At 45.8% G+C, this 25,101-nt stretch overlaps 2 protein-coding genes across 2 annotated transcripts; both read left to right on the top strand.

Moving 5' to 3' along the window:
- Positions 1–95: 95 nt before the first annotated feature.
- On the top strand, positions 96–5,621 carry KLF1 (KLF transcription factor 1). The gene is made up of 3 exons (XM_079958926.1): positions 96–332; positions 2,542–3,409; positions 4,650–5,621. Exons 1-3 carry the CDS (start codon positions 177–179, stop codon positions 4,823–4,825), a joined length of 1,200 nt encoding a protein of 399 aa, XP_079815052.1. The 5' UTR covers positions 96–176; the 3' UTR covers positions 4,826–5,621.
- A 7,042-nt stretch (positions 5,622–12,663) lies between these two features.
- Positions 12,664–22,446, top strand: GCDH (glutaryl-CoA dehydrogenase). The gene is made up of 12 exons (XM_079958951.1): positions 12,664–12,840; positions 13,217–13,331; positions 13,704–13,739; positions 15,328–15,471; positions 16,182–16,244; positions 17,102–17,272; positions 17,672–17,801; positions 18,378–18,594; positions 19,709–19,812; positions 20,008–20,133; positions 20,549–20,709; positions 21,654–22,446. The coding sequence occupies exons 2-12, from the start codon at positions 13,229–13,231 to the stop codon at positions 21,725–21,727; spliced, it is 1,329 nt and encodes a 442-aa protein (XP_079815077.1). The 5' UTR covers positions 12,664–12,840; positions 13,217–13,228; the 3' UTR covers positions 21,728–22,446.
- Positions 22,447–25,101: the final 2,655 nt, after the last annotated feature.

Below are 25,101 nucleotides of genomic sequence, written 5' to 3'. Positions count from 1 at the left end.
TTCCTTAGGCAGCCCCACCTACCTTGCTCCTGATTGGTGCTGATAGAACCATTTAATCTTCTCCGCTCCCTCCAAAGTTGCAAATGAGAGGAGGAATTAAGAAGCGGAAAGGGTTATTTGTATTCTAATAAGTTTTTATTTTTGGAAAAGGAGGAGAAGCTGTAGGGTTTAGGTGAATGAGAAGAAAGGTGCGCTCCTGGACCAAACCTCTGAATTTTTGCGTTCTTGTCTTCAAGTGGGTTTGTTACTTGCAGGTCATGGCATTTGTGGATACTGTAATATCCTCAGCTGGGTTCAACCACTTGCAGGATGTACAATCTGAACTTATCCAGGTGAGGAGCAAGGGGTTTATGGTGTCCTGTTCGCTTGTGTCCTTTGCCGAGGGTTGGGAATTAAAACGGGAGGGTGGGTTAACCGGTCTCTGGCTTGGCCCTCGGATGTTTCTTAGCATTGTAAAATATCTGCTCTTAATTGATGTGTTGCGTTTTGCTTCTTTCCAAACACTTCTGAATTCTTCCTAACTTGTTTGAAGATGGCAAAAGGAAGAGGTTTTTTAAAAAAAGTGTATGTAAAACTTGGTTTTCATGCTTCCAGCAAGGTACTCTTTCTGAAACAGCCATATATGTTATAATATGCCTATACATATGCTATTGGTTCTAGACACAGGTCTGCTTTGTCTTCTTTGGGACAGCCCTTCAGATATTTTAAGAAATACATGATAGCAGTCTTCATGTTCTCTTCTCTGGGCACAACATGCCTGCTACACTTGTATGTCTCCCCCTTTTTCCTTCCTGCCTAAGTTCCTAATCTAAGTTGGGAATGTGAGCTCCTCCTGGCAGGGATCTGCATTTTATAATATTTTTTGGCACAATTAGGGTAGAATTGAATTTCCACGTGTTTCTAACAACATGCTCACTCTGCCAATGTATTTGCCCTTTCACTGTAGAATCAGCAGTATAAATACCTTCTCATGTGAAGAAAGCAGTGTCCTCCAGTAGACTGGTGATATATGTGGGGCTTCCTTTAAGTTTTAATTTTTGTCATTCATGTGAAATGGGCAAGATAGCATACCTTCTTTTCTGCACAGTTTTATTATGTTTTCTATTTTGCCCCTCCCTTTGCCTAAATTTTCTTCAAAAATGTGTACCTAATCAATGCTCCAAATTTATGACTGGGGAGAAACGTGTAATCTATAATGGTTGCTTGTTTTATAAATCACTGTACGCCTGTTTCTTGACTTTAACTGTGGTGGGACCTGGATTTTTAGAGAAACTTGTGAACACTGCCATTGTGCCAGGTAAACTGACAAACTAGTAAACATGGGGTATCCTTGGTTCAGATCTCTGACTGAGCCATGAACTTGCTGGGTGTGGCGAAGCAAGCTGCAGTTTTGTTTTGGCCTCCACCCCTTCTGCAATCCAAGAATAAGACTACTAACCTACCTTACACAAGTATGGATGGTGATTCATTTTGGATTCTTCACAGAGGATCACATGATTGCAAGAGGCCTTGCACCCCAGAGGTGTTCATGGGCAGATGGAAGAGGGAGGCTTGTGTTTAGAGAAGAGAGCTCTTACAACAGGCATAGGCAAACTCCAGCCCTCCAGATATTTTGGAACTACAATTCCTATGAATTGACCAGTGGTCAGGGCTGGTGGGAATTGTAGTCTCAAAACATCTGGAAGGCTGGAGTTTACCTATGCCTGTCTTATAACCAAGATTCCTGTGTGCTTGGCATTGCAAGGACATCTCTCAGTTCTGTTTCCTGATCCTGATCTAAATTTCTTGTATATCATTACATGTCAAGGATAGCTGTGACTTTAAAGATGAATGGGAACCCTTTACAAAGTACTTAAAGAAACAACAAAATGAACTGGTCTCCTTGGCAGGTTTTGAATAAACATACACAAACTTTTTATTGATAATATTTAGATAGATAAATTAAGGATCTGTACAATTCTGTAACATGCAGAGAATAACAAACGCTGAAAAACCAGAGAGAGGAGCTGAGGGAAGTCTGGGGAGAAGGGAGGGTTTTCTGTTTTCCGGGGAGGGGAGGGGAGGGGAGGGGAAAAAGGGGATGATGTATTTTTGAAGAACTGTTAATTTGAAATTCCTAATAAAAAATAAATTTCTTGTACATCCAGCCATACAACAGCAGTACAGTGCTGTGGGATGTGATCCTGATAGGTGGGTTTGAGAGCACTAGAAGACAGGAGCCACAAGAAACATTTGCTCCATGGTTTCCCCCCCCGGGGCTCAAAATATTCTGATGAACATTTTTGTTGCCTATCTTTGAGCTCCCTGTAGAGATAGCTAGGGTCCTGCCTATCCCTGATGCAGAATTGTAGCTTGTGCAGGAGTCCTGATAAGAGGCCCATTATCTTTGCCGTAATGGCAGGCACTGGAGCGCATTAGAAGCTTTTGTAAGTTGCTTCCGAGTTTAAAGCAAAGAAACTGAAGGAAACGGTTGCAAGCTTTCTTCAGCAGGAGCCAGTTGTGGCACCAGGGCCTAACCTTTTTGTACTGTTTATGTTACAGTGGTGGAAACAGGAGGATTCCTTAAGCCATTCATCTCGGGGGCTCTTAGATGTGCCCCAGCCTGAGGGGGTTCAGCAGATGAAGCAAGAATATGAAGCCTACTGGGATGTTGACTTCCTCATGAGAAACTTCTCTGCCTCGGAGCCAGCCACCTCTAGTGCTACTTGGGTTGGCCAAGAGGAACAACCTGCAGTGTCCACTGCTGGCCTGCCAGTAACCACTGAGGAGGGAATGAGAGGCAGGCTGCCCAAAACCAACAGAGGGGTGCCTGATGCTCCTTGGGCACCAGGTTTTGACACCAAACTCCAACCAGAAGATAGCTCTGTGAACTATGCTCCTCCTGCCCTTCACGGCTATGCCCAGAATGTGATGGATCCAAATAAGAGCCTAGCATTGTCCAGTGATCATCTGCAGCACTTCCTTGCCCAGGCAGATTTTGGGGCTTTTGCTCCCACAGTACAGCACCACGGAGAGCCAAAGCAGAGAGTTCATGGGGAGTACTACCAGCTGACCTATGTACACCCAGGTCCCTCTTTGCAGAGCAAACATGGATCTCACAGTCAGCTTCCACCGGCGCAATCCCAGCTGCCGCACTGCAATCTGCTGAGCAGCAGTTTCCCTACCTACCCTAGCCACTACCAAGCCACATTCCAGCTTTACCAGACAGATGCAGCTGTGTCTACTACATCTTCCCTTTACAGCACCCTGACGCCTCCCTTGCCTGCCAAGGAAGCCACAGACAAGCCTAAGAAAGGACACAAGACTTCATCCCGTAAGCAGCCTGCCAGCCACATCTGCAATTATCCCAACTGTGGGAAAACTTACACCAAGAGCTCCCACCTCAAGGCCCATCTTCGCACTCACACAGGTAAAAAAAAAAAAAGCCGCTTTATAATAACAGCAACAATAATAATAATAAATAAAATTTTATTTATATCCTGCCCTCCCCAGCCGAAGTCAGGCTCAGAGTGGCCAACAACAGTAAAAGTAACACAATTTACATAAAATCACATCAATTAATTGAAATGCATTATAAAATCAATTCATTCTAAAATCAGTTCAGTTAATGGCAACCATTGGACTAGAGTTCTGAGGATTACCAAAGGAGGGGGTCAGACTGTGACTTGGCCAAAGGCCTGGTGGAACAGCTCTGTCTTGCAGGCCCTGTGGAAGATTTCAAGTCCCACAGGGCCCTAGCCTTTTGTGACAGAGCGTTCCACCAGATCGGAGCCACAGCCAAAAAAGCCCTGGCTCTGGATGAGGGAGGTCCCTGGGTTGGGAGTGGATTCCTTAGTAATTCTGTCCTCAGTAGTATCATCCTGCAAGTTGAACACTACTTAACCATATTCCAGCTTTCCACTGGAAATTCCCATCACAGGTACTCTGCTTTCCATTCTGGTTTCCCCCCTCCCAGCATCTAACTATGGGGTGTTTGACTACAGTGACACAGACCCATGCCAAGGCTGGAGGGGGAAACTGCTGTTGATTGAGTTGTTCTTCAGTAGTGGGTGTGAGTCTACTCAGTTGCCTTTTTTAGATGAAATCATACCCCACCTTCCCCAAAATGAGCAGGTTTGTAGTCGGGGGGGGGGGTGTGATCCTGGATCCATCTTTGTCATGAAAGGCCCTGACAACCCAGTGACTAGGAGAACCTTTTTATTAGCGTTGGCTAGTAAGATAGCTATGGCTGTTTCTGGACTGGGATGGCTTCGCTACTGCCACCCATGTGCTGATAACCTCCAGGCTGGATTACTGCAATGTACTCAATAAGTGGGACCTTCCTTGAGAAGCCACAGATTACCTCCCATTAAATATTAGATGGGCTCTGTCTCTGTTCCGTTTTGGGCACCTGGTGAAGCCTAGCCTCTCCCAACAAGCATTATATGTAGATATTTTCCCTTGTCTACATCTGTATTGGAACACATGGGGGTATATAGATTTTTTTTACTTGTTTTATCATTTGTATGTTTGTTGCCCTTGGGACTCTTGGGAGGAAGGGTGGGATAGAAATGTAATAAGTAAATATAGAAATAAGTAAATGTGAGTATAATCCTCTTTTGGCTCAGAAGAAGCACAAGGTTGCAGTGATTGTTGCTGGTCTTTTGCAGGTGAGAAGCCATACCCATGCCTGTATGAAGGGTGTGCTTGGAAATTTGCCCGCTCCGATGAGCTGACTCGCCATTATCGCAAGCACACTGGGCAACGCCCATTCAAGTGTCAGGTCTGCCTGCGCACTTTCTCCCGTTCGGATCACCTCTCCCTCCATGTGAAGAAACACGCGTAACTGATGCACAAACCCTGGACTGCAGTGGACATTCTGGGCCAACAGGAGATCTTGAAGAAGAGGGTGGTAGGGGTGGGTCATTGGATAACTGCAGGTGTAAGCCTTTCTCTACTTGTAGCTCCTTGTCCTTCACAAGTGCTGTGTTCTACATCTGTTGTAGGGAACTAATTAGGCCTGGCAAGGGTCTTAATCTGGGCAGCTAGGCCGCTTCCCCCTGAAATATGGCCATCTCAATGGTGTGGCAATTAAAGACATGGCTGGGATTGGCTGCACTAGCGAGTTCTGGTGCAGCTGCTCTCTGTGCTGATCCAGGCTCTTAACTGGATCAAGTCTGCCACTGTTCTATATATGTACTAATTTCTATGAAATAAAGCCAAGCCATTGCAGAACGATTGGGGTAACAACTCATCTATCTCAGAGGTGAGTATTCTGTGGCCCTTCAGACGTTGTTTGGCTAAAGTTCCCATCATACCATTGCTTGTTCTGGTTTATGGGGACATTGCTTGTTTATGGGGACATTGCTTGATCCTTGCTCATGGGGAATAGAATCTTCTCCCTGTATTTTGCTTTTCTGACCCAGTCGTCCTCCATACAGACCACTGTCTTCAGTCCTCCCAGAATGTTCCTGTAGCTACGGCTTGCTTACATATGCTGAGTTGGTATCCAAGGGATGTGGGCACCCCGAGGCAACTGCATCCTGCGGGTTCTCTAACTGTATAAAGGGGAAGTGGAGTAATAGTACCATTCAGGGGCAAAAGCCTACAGCTTTCTTTATTAAAATGAATTGGCTGAAAAAGTGCTGTCTCATGTATTTCATTTGTGCTGAAAACTGAAAGTGTTCATTCTACAGTTTGCTGGATCAGATACTGGGCAACAGAGCTCAGGGTTTTACCCTCTAGAAGACAAGTAATTTCTGGTGTCCTCTCACCTTTTTAGCAGCCAAAATGATAAGGCCAAGAATAACTTGGCCCCACCAGAAGGATCCCAAATTGGTACCTTTCACCACTGCATAGATTAAAATAGGCAGTGCTTTTTATGGGGAGGGGAGGCAGAATCTTAAGTTTGGCCTCAATGAGGGGCAGTCTTTCAATATGAGTCAGAAAATGAGAGTACCCCTAAACATTTTTTTAAGAAAAAAAAAGCTCTGAAAATAGGATGGGCTTGTAGGCATATAATAGTTTATTCTTATGCTATGCCTTCTTTCTGTTCACTACCAATTTGCTTGGTAAAAACCTGTCCTGGACTGATTAAAAAAGTAAACTTTGTCTTAAACTTATGGTCACATTAGAGGGCAATTTAACTGATTATATGAACCTTCCTGGTTGTGCACAGCCTCAGATTTCACATGTCAGTAGATTAAGGTTTGTGTATAAGTTGGATCTATCCCACCTCACCCCAGCCTGAACTCTAGACACCAACTGTGCAATAGTAATCATGTCTACTCAGAAGTGAGTCCCGCTTAATTCGGTGGGGCCAGCTTCTAAATAAATGGTGTTAGGATTGCAGCTTTAGGTAGAAGGTACAGAAATCTCTAAAAGGGCAACATAATGCTCGTCATATATTTTAAAGTCCTCAAACTACAAAATGGGAGCAGCAATCCAAAAACAGAATCTGTTGAAATTGTGGTTGTGATAGCTGCTGCTGAGTAATAAATCTTTTGTCATGAGACGCAGCCAGAAGGCTGCATTGTGGCCTTTGCTAAGAGGTATTGTATGTGGCAGCATAGTTGAATTAATCTGTCTCTGGAATACAATAATTTTGGGAAGGATGAGTGACAAAAAAAAACCTCTTTAAGAAACCACAGATCTTGATTTACATTGCTAAAATGTGATTTCAGACATAATGTGTATTTAATAATAATAATAATAATAATAATAATAATAATTTATTATTTATACCCCACCCATCTGGCTGGGCCTCCCCAGCCACTCTGGGCGGCTTCCAAAAGAATATTAAAATACTATGATACATCAAACATTAAAAGCATCCCTAAACAGGGCTGCCTTCAGATGTCTTCTAAAAGTCTGGTAGTTGTTGTTCTCTTTGACATCAGGTGGGAGGGCGTTCCACAGGGAGGGCGCCACTACCGAGAAGGCCCTCTGCCTGGTTCCCTGTAACTTGGCTTCTCGCAGTGAGGGAACCGCCAGAAGGCCCTCGGTGCTGGACCTCAGTGTCCGGGTAGAACGATGGGGGTGGAGACGCTCCTTCAGGTATACTGGACCGAGGCCGTTTAGGGCTTTAAAGGTCAGCACCAACACTTTGAATTGTGCTCGGAAACGTACTGGGAGCCAATGCAGGTCTTTCAGGACCTGTGTTATATGGTCTCAGCAGCCACTCCCAGTCACCAGTCTAGCTGCCGCATTCTGGATTAATTGTAGTTTCCAGGTCATCTTCAAAGGTAGCCACACATAGACCAGCAGTGCTCCACCAGCTGTCACTGCAGCTGTGGTAGCAGCGGACAGCCCAGCAGCACTGATTGACTGAAGTGCGGCAACAGCGCTCCCAGCTGCTACTCCTCCACTATTGGCGATAGCCGCTGCCGACATCATTTTTGCAGCCAGAGAGCCAGCTACAATTCCAGCTCCAGTGAAGCCTGATGCCCCCAGTGCTGCTGAGACACCAATCGTGGCCACTGCCAAGCCAGCTACACCTCCCAAGACACTACCTGGAATACCCATCATGTTGGCTTTAAGAGACCCACTCCTCTCCTTGCAGATCTGCCCCGTCTCATTATATTAATATCTGTGAGCTACTGGTAGAGATTGTCCTCTCCTGCTCTAGAGTTTCTCTTCTTCAGGAGCTCGTGGGCTCAGATATTTTCCAAACAAGCGCCTTTGTGGAATATCTCCCATCCCTGCTTTGAAGCGTCAGCAGAATTAGGAGCAGAACAAGCCCTATTTTGCTTTCAAGCCTGTTCAGCTGGGCTTCAGGTCTTTTTTAATCTTCAGAGCTCACCATGTTGAAGTTGGGCAGCATAACTCTGCCTGCAAGGCTTATCTCCTCACAGGAGCAATTTATCCCCCCTCACTCTCCACGCTAGTTTTAATATCACCACAGCTTGCTACCAGGTCCTTCTGAGGCATCCAGATATAAGCCTAGAGCAAGCTGGTAATCCAAGATCTTGGTTTTCTCTTAAAGCAACCTGCAAATGTCTTTCCAGGGGGATGCTAGTCTGCTGCAATATATTACCCAGGAGTCTCAGAGCCCAGGTCCTTTCAATGCATCTTCTGGACCCAATTTGCTTTCGAGAGTCACTGTGCTCAGCTGATATTATTCTGGGGCTCTCATATAATGTAAGTTTAGTCATGGACACTGTTTCTCCATTCTCTACCTGCACATTAGGTACTATTATTACTATTACTATTTATTCTTTCTTACCTGTCCATCACCATAAGGTCCCAGGGTGGGTTACAACAACTTACGGTAATTAAAACCAGTTTAAAACAAATTGCAGTGAGCAGAATAGGACGGACCCTAGAAATACGTATCTCAGATGGTTCTGAGGGGCTGCTTTGCAAGTATGATTGAAATGAAATAAATGTTTACAAAGAACTTACAAGTGGTATAGTTAGATGGATGTAGTAAAGAACTTCTAATAAATGCTTGGAAATAGACTTTGTGAGAAAGAGTATGTCTCCATTTTTGTTATTGGCATGTCTGTTTCATGTAATAACTGGTGCTTAAAAACAAACAAACCTACATGTTATCTCCCATACCTTCTGTGCTGCCATAGAAACAACTAGCTAGTAAAACTCCTAGATAGAAGGAATCAATGGGCCAAAGCCTCGCCCAGCTAGATACAACTTTATCCTAAGGGCAAGAAGAAGAGTTTGGATTTGATATCCCGCTTTATCACTATCCTAAGGAGTCTCAAAGCGGCTAACATTCTCATTTCCCTTCCTCCCCCACAACAAACACTCTGTGAGGTGAGTGAGGCTGAGAGACTTTGGAGAAGTGTGACTAGCCCAAGGTCACCCAGCAGCTGCATGTGGAGGAGCGGAGACGCAAGTCCGGTTCACCAGAATACGAGTCTACCGCTCTTAACCACTACACCACACTGGCAAGAGAACAATAGGCCAGCTTTTGAGAGACAGTGTGGTGCAGTGGTTAGAGTACTGGACTAGGTTACAGGGGTCAGCAAAATTTTTCAGCATGGGGCCGGTCCACTGTCCCTCAGACCTTGGGGGTGGCCGGGCTATTTTTTTTTTTAAAAATGAATGAATTCCTATGCCCCACAAATAACCCAGAGATGCATTTTAAACAAAAGCACACATTCTACTCATGTAAAAAACACCAGGCAGGCCCCACAAATAACCCAGAGATGCATTTTAAATAAAAGGACACATTCTACTCATGTAAATATACGCTGATTCCTGGACAGTCCACGGGCCGGATTGAGAAGGCAATTGGGCCACATCCGGCCCCCGGGCCTTAGGTTGCCTACCCCTGGACTAGGAGACCCAGGTATAAATGCCCATCCTTCAGCATGAAGCATTTTGACACTGTGGGCAGTGGCAGTGGGGAAGGCAATAGGTGGCATGGGAGAAGCCACAGCGGGGCTGGCAGCCATGCCACAGTGAGGGCTAGAGCCAGATCTGCCTGCAACCTGAAGGAAATGGCTTTACCTCAACTTTTGCATGGGCCAGCCCTGACCTTCGGTATATAACTTGGTGGCTGAATAGTACCATCTCAGCCTCCCTGTCCCCATCCCTTCCTGCCCTAACAGCAGAAGAGGTCAGTGCCAGGTGCTTCCCATTGCCGGCAATTGTGAAATCAGGGCACACCATTAGCCACGCTGGCAGACACTACAGAATAGGACCACGATTCACACTGTCAGCTTCTGCTGGGATGACGTTTTCCAGCACAAAGGGTGCGCCCAGTGCACATGCACTCCCCGGCCCGTGCTTTTAAAAAGTTATCCACAGTGCAAAATGTGGCAATTGTTGCCTTCAGTGAGGATGTGAAACCGAATGAAATAATATAGCAATACCGCTCCTCCTGAACACTGACTGTTCTAGAAAAGCAATATCCAAACTTCAAACGAAAGAAAGGTGAATGGAAAAAATTCAAACCAATCCCATCACGGATTCTATGATAATTAATTTAACATTGTGTATGCCATCAAATGCCAACAGTGCCTTTCAGCTCTCTATATTGGACAAACAGGCCAAACTCTACACCAAATGATAAATGGACATAAATCTGATATCAGGAATCACAAGACAGAGAAACCAGTAGGAGAACACTTCAGTCTCCCAGGACGTTCTATACAAGATCTCAAAGTAGCTGTCTTATTACAAAAGAATTTCAGAAATAGACTGGAAAGAGAAGTTGCTGAATTGCAACTTATTACCAAACTTAAAACCACGGAGAGACCTGGTCTGAATAGAGACATTGGATTCTTATCTCATTATACATGATATGGCCCCTTGCTCTTTCCTGTAAGACCAATTGCAATCGTTAACAGGTTTACCTCACCTATCAGCCAATCACCCATTCCCACCACCCTTCTGAGTAATACCGCTCCCCACCCTCTCACTATATATAATGGTCTGGGGACTTCTGTTTCAATGTATCTGAATAAGTGTGCATGCACACAAAAGCTCATACCAATAACAAACTTAGTTGGTCTCTAAGGTGCTACTGGAAGGATTTTTTTTAATTTTGTTTCGACTACGGCAGACCAATGTGGCTTCCTACCTGTAACTTATTTATGGGTATTTGTTTGTTTGTTTGTTTTAAATTGAAATACTGTCCTTCATCCGAAGATCTCGGCAGCTCACAGCATAAAAATACAAAATAAAAGCACAAAATACATAATAAAACAAAAAAAAAAACACCCGATAACCCCCTACAAATGCATTTGAAAGGCCTTAGAACAGGGATTTTCAATCAGTGTGCTGTGGCACCCTGGGGTGCGTTGAAAGGTGCTCAGGGGTGCTGCAGGCAACACTGGACTATGCCCCTCTTTCCTTCCCTCCCTCCTCTGATGCCTTCTCCCATCTCGGCCTCCCAAAGGCTTGCACAGCTGTTTGTTGCAGCAGCCCTGGCTACAAGCTCCCTAGGCGAATGCTGCCTCTGGGGCTGGCCAGGGGTGCTTTCCAGGCCCCTGTGGGGCAGTGTGAGGAGGGACCTTTCTTTGGGGTGGGGAGTCAGCTCAGATATCAGGGGTGGCAGATACGGCTGCCCAAGGATAGGGGAGAGAAGGCTGAGGGAAGCCTCCACAAGGAAGGGTGTTTGAAAAAGGGTGAGAGGCTGCCAGCTCTGCAGGCAAGGGGTGGCGTAACTGGGCTCCTGGGCAGGGGTGCCGCAGAAAGAATGGAGCTGGTCAAGGGAGCCGTGGACTCAAAAAGGTTGAAAATCTCTGCCTTAGAATGTTAATCTAAGAATATTAGAGTTGTATTTTTAATATTTTGTTGGAAGCCGCTCAGAGTGGCTGGGAAATAAATAATAAATTGTTGTTGCTGTTGTTAATCAGCCAAAGTTTGCCTGGTTGAAGTGAAGCATTTTCCCCTGGTGCCTAAAGATCAGGGCCCAATTGAGGTTTGATGAGGTCCTAAGCTATTGAAGGTAATGGGGCCCTTTTATATCCAGCTGTCCTTTGTCAACAACAAATTGTTGCTGTTTTTTTGTGTTGAATATATGCTATATGGTAATTTATGGACCTAATAAGTATCCAAGGGACGCAGGTGGCACTGTGGGTTAAAGCCTCAGCGCCTAGGGCTTGCCGATCGAAAGGTCGGCGGTTCGAATCCCTGCGGCAGGGTGCGCTCCCGCTGCTCGGTCCCAGCGCCTGCCAACCTAGCAGTTCGAAAGCACCTCCGGGTGCAAGTAGATAAATAGGGACCGCTTACCAGCGGGAAGGTAAACGGCGTTTCCGTGTGCGGCTCTGGCTCGCCAGAGCAGCGATATCACGCTGGCCACGTGACCCGGAAGTGTCTCCGGACAGCGCTGGCCCCTGGCCTCTTAAGTGAGATGGGTGCACAACCCCAGAGTCTGTCAAGACTGGCCCGTACGGGCAGGGGTACCTTTACCTTTACCTTTAATAAGTATCCAAAGCCATTTGCACATAACAAAAAATGTTTTTTATCAAAGTAATTGTTGAAGTGAAATACAATTATGAAGAATCTTATATTTTGGAAATGTACATCCTGGGGTTTTTTTCTTTAATTTTTTTTGGGGGGCCCAATAGAGTGGGGCCCTATGTCATGGGCTCCAGGAAAGCCTCCCTGGGGAGAGCATTCCACAAATGAGGAGCCACCTTAAAGACAAGCAAATTTGTTACTGAGAGTCTACTTCATGGGTAGGCAAACTAGGGCCCGGGGGCCAGATCCAGCACAATCGTCTTCTAAATCCGGCCCGCAGACGGTCCGGGAATCAGCATGTTTTTACATGAGTAGAATGTGTCCTTTTATTTAAAATGCCTCTCTGGGTTATTTGTGGAGCCTGCGTGTTTTTACATGAGCAGAATGTATCCTTTTATTTAACATGCATCTCTGGGTTATTTGTGGGGCATAGGAATTCGTTCGTGATAAAGCGGGATATCAAATCCAAATTCTTCTTCATTTCCCCCCCAAAATATAGTCCGGCCCCCCATAAGGTCTGAGGGACAGTGGACCGGCCCCCTGCTAAAAAACTTTGCTGACCCCTGACTCTACTTCATCAGGTGGACGGAGTCTCCTGCGTGGCAGGTGAAGAGAGAGAGAGAGAGACGATTTGGCAGGAGATGCAAGCGAGGCTGGCAGCGCGCCCGCCTCCTCCTCCTCCTCCTCCTGCCCAGGCGGGCAAAGCAAGGCGGCGTCGCGAGCAAACGCCTCCTCTGCTGGGCCAATGGCGGAGAAGCCCTCCCTCTTCCGCCGCCCGGAAGACAAGGCAGCAGCAGCAGCAGCAGCAGCAGCAGCATTTTGGCCTAAGAAGGTGTTTGCAGTGAACCTGGAGGGGACGCGAGGCGACCTTGCTGCTTGCTTGCCGCCGCTTTGCGAGCTCACAGAACAAGAGCGCCGCGCTAAGCCGAGGTGAAAAGCGGCAACCTTGTTGACTGTGCATTTGCAATGGCAGAACGGGAGGGCGGGGTTCCTCTTCTGGGGGCCTCCATGCTAACTGTGGCCTGGCTGGGCCCTTCTTTGCTGAGCTCCGTGCCTCCTTCCTCTCCCCAAACTGAGAACAGAAGATCTCTGCTCATTGCACCAGGCGTTTCAGCCACTTGCTTTTGGGCCTGTTATTGGCGTTAGGGATAAGCCTGACCAAAGGTGTCTTATTTGGGAATGGAATGGCCAGCTAGTACCATTGCCTGCTTTTAATCTTTCAGCATGGCGAGAGTTAATGCTGCATTTGGCAGGGAGCCCTCCAGAACTTGTGGCCTTACAATCTTGTTTCACCGACCTCCTTCAGGAACTCGTCCTGATGGCGCTGAGGTTACCTGCCAGGAGGCTTTTGCAATGCAGCCGTTGTGTGACAGGCCCGTGCGATGTCCGTGCACAGGCCACCAGCTCAGCTGTGCAAAAGGGTAAGTGGGCAACTTTTGCTAAAAGGGTTACCTGAATGGGTGCAATATTGAGGGGAAGGTGGGAGAGATAATAATGTCCGCTCATTTCTTTGGGAGCTTCCACCTTGCCCCATTCTCCCTCCAACGGGGGGAAAAAACTGCAGCTGCCACCCAGACCCCTTTTTACATCTTAATTTTGGCCCGAAGGTGTACAGGGCAGATTGAGCAAGGAGGAGGTGTTGGAGAGGGCCGAGTCCCGAAGATGGTGTCCTCTCTTAGCTGCTTTCAGGGCTGAGAGTGACAAGTTGTCTTACAAACCTACATCATTGCATCTGGGGGTGGAGGGGTTCACTGTGCTGGGAAATTGCATTATAATTGTTGCTTATATTGCAGAAAAAGAAGCAAAGCCCTCTGGGAGAGAAGAGAAAGGTATGCATGTTTCAGTTGGCTTGTGGAATGGGATGACCTTTGATTTAAAACTCCATATTTGGACTTCCAGCCACTGCGTCATCTCCTGCAATGTTCCTCCCTTCTCTCGGTCCTGCTCCACTTAAGAATTAATGTTTAGTAGGCCGTGTGCACCCGTCTTCCAGTGCTACTGTATAAAATAACAGCATCTCGCTAACTGAACTCCCTGAGTTTGATTACCCCGCTCTCCTCTTCACCCAACTGTGTATCATCCCATGTGGACTGGTTGGGACTCTTTAGAAAGATGAACTCATAGTTCTCATAGGACAGTGGTGGCAAACCTATGGCACAGGTGCCAGAGTGGGCATGCAGAGCCCTCTCTGTTGTCATGCGCCATCACTCCAGCAGTGCCATTGTTTGGGGTTTTCAAATTGGGCAGCAGCTTCCCCCCCACGCCTTCTCATGAGTAAACTGCTCCAACCCGTTGCAGCAGCTTAGAGGCAGTTTATCTCCCGCAAAGCAGGTGTATTCCTGCCTCCCCCCCCCACACCCGCGATTGGTGGGATTTTTTTGCAGCCAGCAGGCTGTAGTTCCTGTGATTGGTGGCTTTGTAAAGGGTTTTCATTGATTGGTTGTTGCCTGCTATCCTTGAGCACTTGCCAGTTTGTGTGTTTTTCTCCCTCCCCCCCCCCAAAAAAAAACCCAACTGTGATCCAAGCTGCCAAAAAAAGCTCTGCTAATCTTGGCAATCCCCCCAAAAAACTCTGGACAATGCCCCTCCCCAAGCTCTATGTGTTGTTTCTGCTCCAAGTGCCATAGGAAGCGTTTATAATGCATGTGTTTTTCTCCCCCCAAAAAACAACTGTGATCCAAGCCCCCCTCCCCAAAGCAAAGCTCTGCAACTCTTGGCATCCCCCCCAAAAAAAGCTCAACAACTCAGGGCAGCCTCCCCCAGCTCATTTAATTACATTATATTATCCCATATTAAATTGCCGTGTTGGGACTTTGCGATAAATTAGTAGGTTTGGGGTTGCAGTTTGGGCACTCGGTCTCCAGAAGGTTCGCCACCACTGTCATAGGAGGTCAGCGACTGTTAAAAGCCTGCTTTGTCACTGTATTTTGGTCAGTGGTAGAGCCCAGATATCCTGTCCTTGTAATGCTCAGCATTTATGGAAGATGCAAGCCATTACCTGAAGATGCTGCCATGATTACAGCTGTCAACAACTTTAACGGAACAATACTATGCATGTCTACTTAGAAGTAAGCTGCACTGAATTCAGTGGGACTTGCTGCCAGGTTAGTGTGTATACCAGGGATAGCCAGATGTTCCTGCTCAACTCCAACTCCACCATCCCCCAGCCAGCACAGCCAACGTTCAAGGAAGGTGGGAGATGTTGTCCAACAACATCTGGGATGGCACCACATTGCTGCTTCAGATGTAGGCTGTGCTGCAATGAAGTGTTTATTTGTTGTGATCTCTGCCCGAATAGGCAGCTGTAAGCTCAGTGGTTAAAAGTGTTAGGGTAAGGACTTTTCCTACTGGTGGATGCCCCCCCCCCCAGTGGCAAGATAGCTTCTTTAGGCTGAGGTTTCTGTCTTTCTTCTCCAGGCCCAAGAGCCCAGTTTGACTGGCGAGATGCCTTGCAGTTGGAGAGGCTCCTGTCTCCGGAAGAAATAATGATTCGGGACTCATTTCGCACCTATTGCCAGGAAAAGTTGATGCCCAGGATCCTCATGGCCAACCGAAACGAAGGTATGGTTTGTTTGTTTTGTAGCCTGGTACTTTGTGCTATGTGAGTTGGTGCAGGATACTGCCCCTTCCCTAAAGGTGGGGAATGGCTTGTTTCATCTTCTACATGAATGTGCCAGTGCGTTTAATAGCTAACCACAGAGTTACTAATTTAATGGGCTGATTTGATGGGGCCCTGAAAGGATCCATGATCCCTGCTGTGTGTTTTGGATCAACACCAAAAATGAGACTGGCTTATCACCCGTGAAGGCTCCAAGAGTTCAATGTTTCTCAGTGGTTTTGTTTTTGTTTTTTTGTTTGTTTCCCCCCCCCAAGTTTTTAATCATTTTGTTGAATTTTGTTGATTTTTTTTGTAGAGCATCTTGCACGACCTTCAAGTGTTGTATCCGTTATAATATAATAAATGCTGCATTTGGGAGGTGCGGGCTTTGTGTGGCTCTAAGCCATTTTGTACTTATGGCAGAAGCCTGTAGAACAGTTGCTTTAAAGGGGTTCCCACACTTCATGTGCCGACCATCCTTCATGCGCCACTAGTAGCAATTTAGAAATGGTCATTGCATCACTCCCATGCTATTAGACATAGCATTGAAGACCAGGGCTCTGTGGGCCAGAAAAGAAGCATGAAGATGTAGTACTCATAGTAGGTTCTGCCTACAGTTTTGCTATCTATATTTTCATTCTCCCTTAATTCCTTTCCTTCTCTATTTTTGCAGTCTTTCACCGGGAAATTGTGTCAGAAATGGGGGAACTGGGTGTCCTGGGCCCTACGATCAGAGGTAATGCCATGTGGCTCTTTTATAGTGTCTGAAGAAATGGCTGGTGTGATCTGGTTGTGCTCCTGTTGATGTGATGATGATGTTATCCTCCTTTCTAAAAAAAACAAAACAAATTGGGGTTTATGGAGCCCTGTAGCTGCTGATCATTTAATTACTTTTGAAGTGTTGGGGCTCATTATTTTTAGTGAGCTAGTGAAACATTTTGGCTGTTCTAAGGCTGGTTGAAAATGTATTTGCTTTATGTTATTTGCATGCTGCTTTATAAATAGACAGTAAGGTAAAGGTAAAGGGACCCCTAACCATTAGGTCCAGTCATGGCCGACTCTGGGGTTGTGGCGCTCATCTCTCTTTATTGGCCGAGGGAGCTGGTGTACAGCTTCCGGGTCATGTGGCCAGCATGACTAAGCTGCTTCTGGCGAACCAGAGCAGCACACGGAAACGCTATTTACCTTCCTGCCAGAGTGGTACCTATTTATCTACTTGCACTTTGACATGCTTTCGAACTGCTAGGTTGGCAGGAGCAGGGACCGAGCAATGGGAGCTCACCCCGTCACGGGGATTCAAGCCGCTGACCTTCTGATCAGCAAGCCCTAGGCTCTGTGGTTTAACCCACAGTGCCGCCCACGTCCCTTATAAATATATAGTACAGCTGCATAAAATATTGGTGTTTTTTAAAGGGGGAAAATAAGCAACTCTGAGGCATTGCAGTCCCTAAACTGCAATAACATTGTTCTCCTTTTGTCCACCCCCCCCCACTGCCCCCACAATCCTTGTCAGGAGTTTTGTCAGGATGTTGGCGCAAGGTGCGCTTTGAACTCATGGCTCACTTGCTAAATCTGTGCATCTGCTTCTCTTAGGCTATGGCTGTGCAGGAACCACCTACGTGGCATATGGACTCCTGGCAAGGGAGATTGAGAGAGTGGACAGCAGCTACCGTTCGGTCATGAGTGTACAATCATCTTTGGTGATGCACCCTATATATGCATATGGGACAGAAGATCAGAGGCAAAAGTACTTGCCACGACTGGGTGAGTGGGTAGGGTTCAGATGCTGGATGTGAAAGATCAGAATTTAGTTGCGTTTCTAGACTGTGGCCTGTTTTTCTTTTGCCTTCATTGTCTTTTACTTAACCGGTAACTTAGGCTTCAGTCCTAACCCCACTTACCTGGACGTAAGCCCCATTCAGTTCAATAGGCCTTCCTTCTGATTAGAAATTGTATGGTTTGTGCTGTAAATGCTGAGATCCAGGAACTGACAGATTTTCCGACTACTGTATTCATTCTTTCAGAAAAGTCTGTGGCAGTTTCAGTCCACTCGCAGTCTTCAGAAAAGTGATGTGGGGGGAAGCATGAGACTCGACAGCAGAGAGGGAAAGAAAGGGGTGCTCTGGGGAGCAGCTGTAGCTAATCATGTCTTTCTCCCCACAGCCAAGGGAGAGTTGCTGGGCTGTTTTGGGCTTACAGAACCCAACCATGGGAGTGATCCTGGTGGCATGGAGACCCGGGCCAAATACAACCCCTCCAGAAAGACCTACACACTCAACGGCACCAAGACCTGGTGAGCTCTGCAGCTGTCATGGTGCTCAAGCAGGCAGGGGAGTTACCCAGAGCAGACTGCAGGCAACAGCAGCAGTCTAGATTTATCGGAAGATTTAAATACCAGTTCAGTGGTAACTCAGGTTAAGAACTTCATTTGTTCTGGAGGTCCGTTCTTAACCTGAAACTGTTCTTAACCTGAAGCACAACTTTAGCTAATGGGGCCTCCCGCTGCTGCTGTGCCACCGCCACACGATTTCTTTTCTCATCCTGAAGCAAAGTTTTTAACCCGAGATACTATTTCTGGGTTAGCAGAGTCTGTAACCTGAAGCATCTGTAACCAGAGGTACCACTGTATGAGGAAATATTGCCTTATACAGCTGGCTTCAGACAGACATTGCTTTCTGGGGAAGGCTGGATACCCAACTCAGCTCCGCTACCCATCCTGGAGAATAGTCTCCATGCCTTAGCTTTCCCTGTTGAGTGGCCCCTTTGGCCTCCTGGGTTGAGATTTAGTTGACCAGAATCTTTGGCATTCTGTAAGACCTGCTCTGGGTGGTGTACCCAAACATCTGACACCTGCTTTCCGTCCTCTCAGGATCACCAATTCTCCAGTGGCCGATCTTTGTGTGGTGTGGGCTGTGTGTGAGGACGGCAAAGTGCGGGGTTTCCTCTTGGAACGTGGAATGAAGGGTCTCTCCACTCCAAAGATCGAGGGCAAGTTTTCACTGCGAGCCTCTGTCACGGGGATGATTGTTATGGAGGATGTGGAGGTGCCCGAAGAAAACCTGCTGCCCCATGTGTCTGGACTTGCTGTAAGATCCCTTTCCGTTCATGGTTACTTTGATCCTGCCTTCCAGAAGATATACTGGGCAGGGCCCTAGCATTGAATCTCCCTTCACAAACCCCACTCCAGTGGCAAACCAGGATCAGTATCACCCACTGCATTCTTGAACACACTGCAAAAGGGCCACCCCATCTTCACACAGTGTTATCTGTGGGATTTGTTATCATAAGATGCGGTGATGGCCTCTAACTTAGATGACTGTAATTAGACAAATTCATGGGTGGTTGCTCTTTCAATCGCTTCTTGTCATGATGACTGTAAGCTACCTCAAAGACACCAGTTATTGGAGAACAACCATGGGAGTGGGCTATTGCAGTTATTTCCTACTTTTAGGCTCTCCATAGGCATTTGGTTAGCCTTTGGTCTGATCCATGAGGACTGAGTTTATAGTAATAAATAGAGTGACATATTCCAGGTGTTTAAATATGTTATGGTGTGTCATAGTGAGCACAACAGATTTTTATTTATTGGAGATGGGCAGTGGTAGTCCAGTGCATTTTTAAAATTATTATTCATTAAACTTATTGGTTGATTATTATTTTTACCAAGGTAACTCAAAGCAGCTTACAAACACATACATTGAAACCAGCATATAAGAAAAAGCAAAGAAAAATCTAAAACACAAACCTATTCTTAACAGGCAGGATTAAAACCCATTCCAAATTTAGCAAAATGTTAGGCTCGATCAAGGCATTTCAAATGAAAAACTGTAAATTAACAGACATGTTGATCTAATGTTTGCAATAAATATCGGGAAGCATTCCCCAAAAAAATCAGTTCAGAAGAGGGAAGTTCCATATAGAAAGATTACTGATTTGGGAGATCTCTTGCATACATTTCTATGGCTATCGGTGGAGAATATCCTTCACATTTCAACCCCCTTTCCCCACCCCAAAAACTAACACTGATTTTACGGGACTAAAGCCGGGGAAATGAAAAATCTACAAAGGTGGCAAACATTATGGACTACCCTCAGTGTTGCTCCATTCAAATTTAGAGTTCCAGAAGATAATCCATAGGGAGTCTGAGCAGGAGAACTGAGGGACTCCTGGTCAATATCTTACCTGAATCTCTTCCCACAGGGTCCCTTTGGCTGCTTGAACAATGCTCGCTACGGCATCGCTTGGGGAGCGCTTGGAGCTGCTGAGTTCTGTATGCAAACTGCCAGGCAGTACACCTTGGACAGGTACTGTTTCAAGAGGTGGAGAGGGGGTGCCAGATTTCTGCAGATATCACATGGGTGTATAATACTTCCATATCACTTGTTTCTCGAGTTCCTCGTGTTTGGCAGGCATTCCCAAAGCCATCTTTACAACTCTGTAACTCTAGCTGTATAATAGTGGAAAGCAACTTCACCTTGCCATCCAATGGTGTCTTGTAGGTCCCAGTTTAAAGTCCCCCTTGCAAGAAACCAGCTTGTCCAGAAGAAGCTGGCCGACATGCTCACAGAGATCACTATTGGCTTACAAGCTTGCCTACAACTGGGACGCCTGAAAGATGAAAACAAGTAAGTGTGTGCATGAATGGAAGCAGAAAATTGGTTCTTGCTGCAGTGAGAGTTCCGGGGGGCCTGCGGGGGCTTGGTGGATCTTTCTCCTCCTAAGAGGTTTTACTGACTGGAAGAAGTATGGGATTGGTTTGTGGATAAGGAGCACTCATTGTATTTCAAAATACATGCATATATTTCCAGGGTGAACAAGTTAGGGATTAAGTGGTGATGTCCTGAGGTGGTAGAATTAATTGCTTCCCTGCATCCCTCCCATATCTCCTGTTTCTCCCTTTTAAATTAAAAAAAAATCACAAATATTGTCCCTAACAACATGTTAAGCATTGTCCTTTTTTGGGTACTCTGTTTTAAAAGAGAAGCGCCCAACCGTGTTCCAATTCCCTGCTCTATTCTGTTATTTCCTCTGTGTTCCCAGAGCAACCCCCGAGATGATCTCCATGCTGAAGCGGAATTCCTGCGGGAAGGCTCTGGAGATTGCCCGGCAAGCCCGTGACATGCTGGGGGGCAATGGAATTGCTGACGAGTACCATGTTATCAGGCACGTCATGAACCTGGAGGCTGTCAACACATATGAAGGTAAATTGGTTTCCTGGCTTTCTTCCTGCAAGATCACAGTTTTAAGGAACTTCTGTTGTGATCAGAAAATAAATAACCGAGGATTGGAAAAGAACCGTTAGCAAGGTTGTAGCATAAAGACAGCCATCTTCTTTTCTTTTCCTTTTTCTTTATTGGATGTATCCCTCAAGGCACTATAATGCACTGTTTGTTCAGTACATATGAAAATTGCCAAGCCATACACCACCATGCAAATCCTTCCCCCTACAAAGAGGGTCAAGTAAATCCATGGAGTGTTGGAACTATTCTAACATTACTCAAGCGACATGAAAGCCACTGAAGAGAGGCCCCTGTCCAAGCCACTGGAGAAACATCAGGGGCCCAGACCACATGCAAAGCGTCTGTGATTGAGATCTTTTCTATGTTAATGTTACCTCATTGTGGAGAGAGACATTGCCGGCATAAGAAGGAGCCACATTGTGGACACTTTGCTCACAGTTACCCTAATACCATACCGAAAAACCCACACTGTAACAGCATCCACCTATCAGAATGGGCCTTAAATCTAGGCATGCATTCTGCAAAAGAGTGCACTTCATTGGTCTGTTTAGATCTGTATTGTCTACACCAGTTGTTCCCAACCTTTTTTTTGGCCATGCCCCACCTAAGCATCTCTAAAATCCTGATGCATCCCCCCCGTGACATATAATTCTTATTATTCAAAAAGTGAATTCCTGTTCATTTGGAGGAAGCCTAAAATGCCATTAAACATGGTCTAACTCATTCTCGAATTGCACCCCCTCCCTTAAAAATCAAATTGGCCCCCTGTGGGAACTACGGGTCTACACTGACTAATGGTGTCTCTCTGGGATTTGACACAGGTCTCTTCCACCCTATTTGGGGATGCCAGGGATCAAACTTGGAAGCCCATTTTTTCAGATCACTTAATTTTGTTTTTCCCCCAGGGACCCATGATATCCACGCGCTCATCCTTGGGAGAGCTATCACTGGACTTCAGGCCTTTACCGTCAGCAACTGAATGCATTTCTGCAGGGTTCCTCTTTGCTGCTCGTGGCTCCAATGCAGTGGGGTTTGGTGATGCCACAACGGTTTTAAAAGCTATTGCTGCTGGCTGGACTCTAAACAAATATGTTTCTTCAGCTCGGCTCAATTATTTGTCATGAATTTGAAGCCGTACCAAAACCAGGCACTTAAGAATACTTACTTCTCCACCAGGAGGCATAGAGATAAAGAGCATTAAGATGGCAAAGGAGCACATGATTAAGACTTGAATTATGGGTAATGGCAAGCATAGAAGGTTGCAATATAGAGGAATCGCACAGTTCAAACATTGCCAAATTGTCTAGGAGGCAAGCTGTTTTGGCACGTAACTGTGCCAAACAGTCATGCTATGAAAAGCTCTCTGCTGCCACAGGACTCAGCCAGGACAATAGCCTTGGTTGCTTATTAGGTGTCCGTAACTGCAGATTATCTGCCATTTTAATGATTTACTTGAGGTTACTAAGCACTAAGAGTGGGAATTACAACTTACTGTCCACTTTGCATTCGTCCTGTCATGCGACCTTGAGCAAGCTGCTGCCTTTCAGTGCCTCAGTACCCATTTGTTAAACAAGGACTGACATTTGAGCAGATTGTTTTTAATGTTGAGCTCAGCTAGGGCTTTTTTGAACTTGTGATTCTCATGTGAGCTTTTTCTTAAAGAATAAATTGAATTTGGTGGATTTTCCACAGTAGATATATGTATGTGAAGCTGAAGACCTGATGCGGCATTTTTATTGGGCAGGTGGCCAATAGCAATCTAAAGCTAATTCAAACTGGTTTGGACAGTAGCCGACAGTGCTGGGGCAGCCCCAGTCACCTGGCCTCCCTCCAGCTAAGTGGCTACTGCCTAACAGGATGGAAAGGGGAAGGATTGAGGTGGCAGTGAGGTTGGCATGGTGGAATCGCACTCGCAGAGCCAATCTGTGCTCCTGGCATGTTTCCACTGCGCTGACCTCATGCATCTTCTTTCCCTTGTCACCACTTCCCTCTCCTCCCCTGAAGGTGTCCCTTAAATGTTCCATCAGCTGTGTGGGGATGTCTTTCTGTGAGGAGCTCCTGCACAGTATGGGAAACATTTAAGTGACTCAACTTTGGTCAAGTTTGTGGTCCCAGCCACAGCATCACTCCAAAGTGGGGTGGAGGCTTGCCAGAGGCCTCCGCCCACCTGCCACTTTGCATTCTTTATGTGTTACATAATCCCAGTTGTTGTCGGGTGGAATTCAGGAAGTGGTAAGTGGGGATGTGCTGGAAGTTTTTAGCTGTTTTTACCACCTGCGGTCTATAGCCACATTACAATGGGTGGGGCTTAGAGGCTGACCTCAGGTTCTTCCATACTACACCATGTTTTCAGAAACACTCTAGAAATAAAATTAAAATGATGATTCCTTGCAACACTTGATGACAACACAGTATATAATCTTGGCATGTCTCCAGGGCCAAGATCCTTTTAAAAAGTTTAGATCCTTCTCATTGTGGGATCTTTTCTGATTGTTTCCTGCTTTACACAATAGCATACTGATGAACTGACCCCAGAATTGCTCATTAGTTTCCTATGGCGTAGGTCCATTAATGGCCCCCTTGAAGGAAAGAGGAACTGACAGACGAGAGCAGTTATGGGGCTGATTCATTAGTATTGCTGCTGCAGCACCTAAAAAGACACAAAACGAACAAGTAGGAAGCTTCTAATTAAAGGTCTGCTCTGGCCAGAGCAGCGATGTCACGCTGGCCACGTGACCCGGAAGTGTCTCCGGACAGCGCTGGCCCCTGGCCTCTTTAAGTGAGATGGGCGCACAACCCCAGAGTCTGTCAAGACTGGCCCGTACGGGCAGGGGTACCTTTACCTTTACCTTTAATTAAAGGTAGAGAAGCCTGGAAAGCCTCAATAATGTATTGTCAATCCACTGTGGACAGGCAGGCAATTGCTTTGTACCTAAAATAAGACGCCGACAGGAGTAATACAAAGAAAACGATGCAACGGGCTGGCAGTGATGTCTTCTGGATTCTCTGAAGAGTGTGAACCCAAGCATAGCAATTCCAGGTAAAAATTAACTGAATGCTGCTGCTTCTTTTTAAATTTCTCACTGTGCTTTTATTACCTTCAGCTGATTCTTTTTATTGCAGTTTGCGTTGGATATTTTTAATAAAAAAACAGCATATTTTAAATATAATAAATAATTTTAAAACTGGGTTGCATGCAGTGGCAGCAGCTGATTGTGAAAGTGTCTCTGAATGGAAGTTGGCTGAGTTTACCTTAAAAACAACTCTGCTGAATATAATCTGTATACCAACTGGTTAACTTCAGAGTGAATTGAGCACTATTTACTCTCAACTCAACATGCTTCCAGGCCAGTGTAAAACATGAACATAAGCTGTCACTGCCACACCCAAGGAAGCAATAACTTTTTGGATAGGTCCATGATAAATTAAACCAATTAGCATGCATACTTAAATTAGCAAGTTCAATTTCAATAGTGATCCTGAATACCAATTCTATCCCAGGCGTTCTAGAGCTGAAACAAAGCTATCCTTGGTGAATTATGATGTTAAATATCTTACAGATCTTCTCTGAATATTTGCCAGGCATTGAATAATTTATATTCAATTATATCAATATAGTATATGACAGCAACTAATGCACCTGTTTTAAAACGGGTTACATGAAATCTAAATGGAAACCCAGCAAGTAATCTGGCCAATGCACTTTGAAACAGATGAAGTTTCTGAGTCATCTTTAAGGGCAGCCCCATGAAAAACACCTTGCAGTAATCTGATTTGGAAGTTAGCAGAGAATGCAGTACATTAGCCAAGTAATTTCTGTCCAAAAGGGACTGGAGCTGTTGTGGCAAATGGAGTTGAAAAAAATGAACTTCTAGCCACTGAGGTCACTTGAGCCTCTAGTGTAACTTGAATTCAGGAACACGCAGGGAGCAGTGGCAAGATCATGGGACAGAGCTGTGCATGCCATGCAGCCTGCCTTTCACTCCTTAAGTTAGTTTGCTATCTTTGTATGTAGTAGAGGATACTGTCCCATCATCAGTGTTGATTTTAATACCAACTTCCAGTCCAGTCATCCTGTTTTCAGCAAAATGTTTTGGGCCAGCCCTGCATATCAAATGAGATAGTGTTGGATATCTTCAGTACCCTAAATTGTCTTTGCAAGGAGTATATCATTATCTTGGTGGTAACAAAAATCCCTGGCTTAATTGCAATGCATGCTGTGGTGCAAAAGTTGCAGAAATGACTAGCAGTAGTAGCATAATTAATAAGCCACCATGACCAGACAACTGAATAGTTCAGCACCCTTTAAAAAAAATGTCCTGTTGAAATAGCTCAATGATGACAAAATGGAAG

Source organism: Podarcis cretensis (genome assembly GCF_951804945.1).
Source record: "Podarcis cretensis genome assembly, chromosome: 17".
NCBI classification, from domain to species: domain Eukaryota; kingdom Metazoa; phylum Chordata; class Lepidosauria; order Squamata; family Lacertidae; genus Podarcis; species Podarcis cretensis.
The sequence above is the reverse complement of the archived record's forward strand: the minus strand, read 5'-3'. Positions and strand labels throughout refer to the sequence as shown.

What these genes read in the sequence shown, in the direction of transcription:
- KLF1 (XM_079958926.1), top strand. Translation starts at nt 177, where the DNA reads ATGAGAAGAAAGGTGCGCTCCTGGACCAAACCTCTGAATTTTTGCGTT. An exon ending in TACAATCTGAACTTATCCAG is followed by an intron (nt 333 to 2,541) that starts GTGAGGAGCAAG and finishes TTTATGTTACAG; the next exon opens with TGGTGGAAACAGGAGGATTC. An exon ending in CCATCTTCGCACTCACACAG is followed by an intron (nt 3,410 to 4,649) that starts GTAAAAAAAAAA and finishes GGTCTTTTGCAG; the next exon opens with GTGAGAAGCCATACCCATGC.
- GCDH (XM_079958951.1), top strand. Translation starts at nt 13,229, where the DNA reads ATGGCGCTGAGGTTACCTGCCAGGAGGCTTTTGCAATGCAGCCGTTGT. An exon ending in CTCTGGGAGAGAAGAGAAAG is followed by an intron (nt 13,740 to 15,327) that starts GTATGCATGTTT and finishes TTTCTTCTCCAG; the next exon opens with GCCCAAGAGCCCAGTTTGAC. An exon ending in CCTGGGCCCTACGATCAGAG is followed by an intron (nt 16,245 to 17,101) that starts GTAATGCCATGT and finishes TGCTTCTCTTAG; the next exon opens with GCTATGGCTGTGCAGGAACC.